The following is a 5,116-nucleotide window of genomic DNA, read 5'->3' as shown; positions in this document are numbered from 1 at the left end:
CAAGCATCTCATTTATCCCCCTTCTCTCCCACAGTCACACTTTCTCTCTAGCTATCTCTAGCCTCACCCTTCTCTCTCTTCCTGGTTACTCAGGTCCCCAGTTTCTAACACCAGACAGAAAAAAAAGATTCCGCATCCATCCTCCCTGCTTCCCCTCCCTGCTAAACCATTCACAGTGTGATTCACAGTACTGTGGCTTTTAACACGCACAGACGCACACACCCACGCACACACGCACACACACAGACGCACGCAAGCACACACACACACACACACGCACACAGACGCACACACACACACACACAGTGCCCTGGGTTTTGGCACGCGCTGTAAGGAATCATTAGCAGAGGCATGTGGGACAGAACAGAGAGGACTGGGGGTGAACCAATGGGGTGAACAGTAGATCTGGGACAGTACGACAGTGTGCAGCAGTCCTGGCCTGGCATACTGCACGTTACATTCAGAAAACAATGCCATGTCCTGACCTGGACATGATTACATTCACATAACAATGCCCTGTTAGAGCAGACAAGCCTGGACACCTTCACTATGAATGGAGGAACATGGGATAGGACATGGGGTGATGGGTTCATAACTGGCCATAGGGGCCTGCCCTGCAGGCTATTTATTGGTTCACCTCCTGCCCTGCAGGCTATTCATTGGTGGGAAAATGTTGTGGATAGAGCTAGAATATCAAGATTGGACATGCACCTTTTTACAGATAAATGATATTGTGACAGACAAGGCTGTCCCCTCTAACCACTACATTTCTATCTTCAAAGTAGATCATACTTTTTACAACATATAAGAATATTGGAAACGTGCAAGTCAACCACAAAGGTAGTGTACATTGGGACGCAGCCTGACTTGGATTCCAACAGTGAATACATTTCAAATTGATATGTAACTGGGTGTTCCTCCACTTGAGAAAATAACAGGTCCTTGGGCTACGAAAGAGGAGGGACACACACACACATGAAAATGATGTTTCGCCACAGTAGGGAGGAGAAAACATTTAACTATTGTGAGAAAGAAAGCTCCTTAAATCCCTATTTAGGAACACACACACAGACAGACGGTCTTGTTTAACTAACCTTGTGGGGACACACAATTGATTCCCATTCAAAATCCTATTTTCCCTAAACCCTGACTTGAACTTTAACCCCAAAACCTAACCTGAACACTAATTCTTGCCTTAACCCTAAACGGCTAGAATTAGCCTTTTTTTGTTGTGGGGACTGACAAAATGTTCCCAGTTGGTCAGATGTTTTTTTGTTTACTCTTCGTGTGAGGGAGCTCTAGCAGGGCAGACATTTGACAAACTGACTTGTTGGAAAGGTGGAATCCTATGACGGTGCCATCTTTAACGTCACTGAGCTCTTCAGTAAGGCCATTCTACTCCCAATGTTTGTCTATGGAGATTGCATGGCGGTGTGCTCGATTTTACACAACTGTCAGCAACGGGTGTGACTGAACTAGCCGAATTCACTAATTCAAAAGGGGTGTCCACATACTTTTGCATATATAGTGTATTTTACAGGGAGCACAAAGCTAACCACCAATGGGACTGTCCCAGGATATTCCCATGTGCCGTGAGGTAACAGGGAGTTGGGAAGACGCAGATCAGTGGGATATAATATAATAGGCTAATATCTCTCCTCATTAGCAACGAGGCTAAACTTGATCAAAGGAGCTTCAGGAAATGTGATCATCATTAAATATACATTTCCCACAGGGGGTATTGCATATAAACTTCATATTTTCTTTTATGGCTGGCAATTATTTGATATGGACAACTAGTGGTATGTCAAATATGTTTTCCATGTAATAAACATTGAATAAAGACATTAAACCAACAGCATATTACAAATGAGATCTGTAACAGGAATTTATAATCTGATAAAGCTAACCTTCTCACAACAAGGAGGACTACACTGTACCAGTACCATGGTTACATACAGTGCATGGCACACACTGGGACATCACTTCAAAGGAGCCCCTCAATACCTAGTAAGTTTATGGCACCTACCTGTTGATGTGGTATCGTCTGTGCTGGTGACGACGCCACTGGGCTGGAACGTTTCTGATCTACAGGGGACCTTCTTATTCTTGTTGTGGAATTTGGGACGTCGATCCTACAGGTACGTCATGTCTAATCAGAACCAAGTACCCAAGTAGGACCAAGTACCCAATAGTTCTGAAAGTAGGTTACTCTCTCCCTGGCCCTGTCCATGTCCGTACTCACACCCACATTTCCCCCCTTGCTTGTGCACGCCCACATCTGCAGAAACCCTCTCTCACTCACAAATGACAAATTGTTCACTGTTCCATCCAGTTTAATCTGAGAATTAACTGTATGAGCACTTTAATGCATGGACAAATGAGGTTATGCCAAATTATACAAAAGTAATCCAATTATAAAATACTTTTCTTTCCTATTGTGCATAGAGTCCTAATGACGTCCCGACATTCCCGCTGGATCCCACTGTCTCTGTGAATTAGCTTCAGCTCTGGGACATTAAATCAGTCTGTGAACGTAATTACATCTGTTAAAGAAGACAGAATATTATGACAAATCCTGCATCTTTTTTTTCCAAAATTCTACAGGTCATCGACAAACAGTAAACACAGAAATGTTGGATTACAAAACAGATGACAGAAAACGTGTCTCTACATCGGTCTCACGGCCCCCACTCTCTGATCGAGCTTCGTCTTCTCCTCCTCCTCCTCAGTGTTTCCAAGGGAGCTGATAGGAACCACAGAGGGCATTCCCCGGCTCCATCACAACTGGCGGCGGCAGCCCCATACACTCCACCTGTTTCCTGAACTCTTCCAACTCCTCTTCCTCCACCTCTCTCCCACCCTCCGTCTTCCTCAGCAGGTACAGGTCCGTAGACTCCCTCCTCCTGGAGCTCACCTCCCACCTAAAAAAATAATTATACTTTACTGTTGTACTTTGCTTTCTTGTACTCACACCAGCACTTGTTTTTCTTCCTGGCACTGGTTTAGCTGATAGAGCAGGCGTATTCAACTCTTACCCTACGAGATCCAGAGCCTGCTGGTTCTTCTGTTCTACCTGATAATTCATTTCACCCACCTGGTGTCCCAAGTCTAAATCAGTCCCGGTCCAGAGTTGAGTTTGAGGGTGATAGAGGCTATCCACTGGGCACACACTGGTTGAATCAATGTTGTTTCCACGTCATTTCAGTGAAATGACTTCTGTGCCCAGTGGGTGTTTTGAAGAACGGTTCACTTGCAGTGATTGTAATGCAGTATGTGGTTGTTTCTACCTACCTGACCTGAGTTGAATAGCCTACACCAGTGTTTCTCAACTCCAGTCCTAATCTACCCCCAACAGTACACATTCTTGCTTTAGCCCTGGGCAACCACACCTGACTCAACTTGTCAAGGCCTTGGTGATTAGTTGACTAGTAGAATCAGGTGTGTTTTGTGTGGATCTCCAACAGAAACGTGGGTACACCTGGACCAAAGTTGAAAAACACTGGAATACCCCCGAACAGTAAGTTGTTCTGGATAAGAGTGTCTGCTAAAATGGCTCAAATGTACAATTCTATAAATGACTAACTTCATCACCAGACAGTCTGGGCAGGAGGTCTCCAGGAAGACCCCAGTGAGGTTGAATCGGCCCCCCACGTCGAACTGGAAGGTGCTGTTGTCGTTGATGAGTGAGATATTGTAGGTTAGAGACTCGCATCGGCTGCCGAAGCGGTTAGTCTGGGTGTAGTGGACGGTTGTGGTGGTGTTGGAGTTCTGGGTGGTGTTGGGGGTGGAGGGTGAAAACTCCATGGTGATGCCGTCTCTGGTCTGTGAGAGAGATGAGATGTGATTATTATTCGTTTTCATACAGAAACCACTATAGAAACAATCCATACAACATACACAATTGTCACAGAACAATTACCGGTACAATGAATGTGGAAAGGCAGGTGAAATGTAGCCTAGATGACAAGTGTGCTAAAAATCTATTTAAAGGGGGCAATCTGCAGATGTTACATCCATTTTTGGACTTATGATATGATATTTATGATATGTACCCATTGATTCTTGAAGAATAGAACTTATAAATGCCTCATGAGCTTAGTTCAACTGTCATACCCCATACAGAACCCCAAATATAAGATTGTTATAATCCAATGTTTTGTAAACATTGTAAATGCCTCAAAACATGCTTAAAACTATAACTGTGATATCTTGGATGGTCAGTCCTTGCTTTCATAACTCACATTTTTCCAGGCCTATCCCTTGTTTTAACTTTGGACCAGGGTCCGCATAGGACTCTAGGGAATAGGGTGCCACATAGTGGATAGGGTGCTACCTTGAGACTCTCCAGGGATGCAGGGTGGCTCAGGCTGCCTGCGACGAGGGCCCATTTCCTCAAGAGCTGCTGGTCTAGTCGTGGTGGATCCATGGGCTTAAGGAGGTCCTCACAGGCTAGAGCTGCAGCAGGAGCTGATTGGCTAAAAGACAGGAAGTACAGGAGAGTCGTGGCACATAGAGCGAACATGGCTTCAGTGTCTAGGTCTCACTATATCTATGCACCAGTATATCTATCTACTGTGGGTCTATCTATAGCTATAGAATCTACGATATGTATCACTATATCTATCTTATATATTTATATGTATCACTATACCTACAGCATCTATCTACTGTATGTCTATGTGTCATTGATGTGTCTGTGTGTATGGACCACTGGTGCTGGGATAGAGGGGCCCAGTCTTATAGCTCTGCTATGGTACAATGTTCTTCAATGTCAGAAAGTTCCACAGTTGCAGAGTACCAGTAAACTGGCACTTTTCCAAGGCAATTCCAAGGTTGCGAAATAAAAACAATACTTTTTGTTAATCTATGTTCTGTGCTTATCTGGTGAAAAGTTGCATGCTTTTATCTGAGACATTATTCCATAGTGTCAAACATGAAACAATCCATGAGACTCATTTACGTCTAGTATTCTCCTAACGCTTCTAGTGTTCTCCTAACTCTTCTAGTGTTCTCCAAACTCTTCTAGTGTTCTCCTAACTCTAACTCTTCTAGTGTTCTCCAAACTCTTCTAGTGTTCTCCTAACTCTTCTAGTGTTCTCCTAACTCTTCTAGT

The 5,116-nt window shown here is 44.1% G+C and overlaps 1 protein-coding gene across 1 annotated transcript; it reads right to left on the bottom strand.

Annotated features, from left to right (window-relative positions):
- Nucleotides 1-2,318: 2,318 nt before the first annotated feature.
- LOC139401015 (uncharacterized) lies at nt 2,319-4,715 on the bottom strand. Its single transcript, XM_071145540.1, has 3 exons — nt 4,337-4,715; nt 3,587-3,825; nt 2,319-2,924 (listed from the first exon to the last, which is right to left on the bottom strand). The coding sequence occupies exons 1-3, from the start codon at nt 4,523-4,525 to the stop codon at nt 2,729-2,731; spliced, it is 624 nt and encodes a 207-aa protein (XP_071001641.1). The 5' UTR covers nt 4,526-4,715; the 3' UTR covers nt 2,319-2,728.
- Nucleotides 4,716-5,116: the final 401 nt, after the last annotated feature.

This window comes from Oncorhynchus clarkii, unplaced genomic scaffold (genome assembly GCF_045791955.1).
Source record: "Oncorhynchus clarkii lewisi isolate Uvic-CL-2024 unplaced genomic scaffold, UVic_Ocla_1.0 unplaced_contig_12867_pilon_pilon, whole genome shotgun sequence".
NCBI classification, from domain to species: domain Eukaryota; kingdom Metazoa; phylum Chordata; class Actinopteri; order Salmoniformes; family Salmonidae; genus Oncorhynchus; species Oncorhynchus clarkii.
The sequence above is the reverse complement of the archived record's forward strand: the minus strand, read 5'-3'. Positions and strand labels throughout refer to the sequence as shown.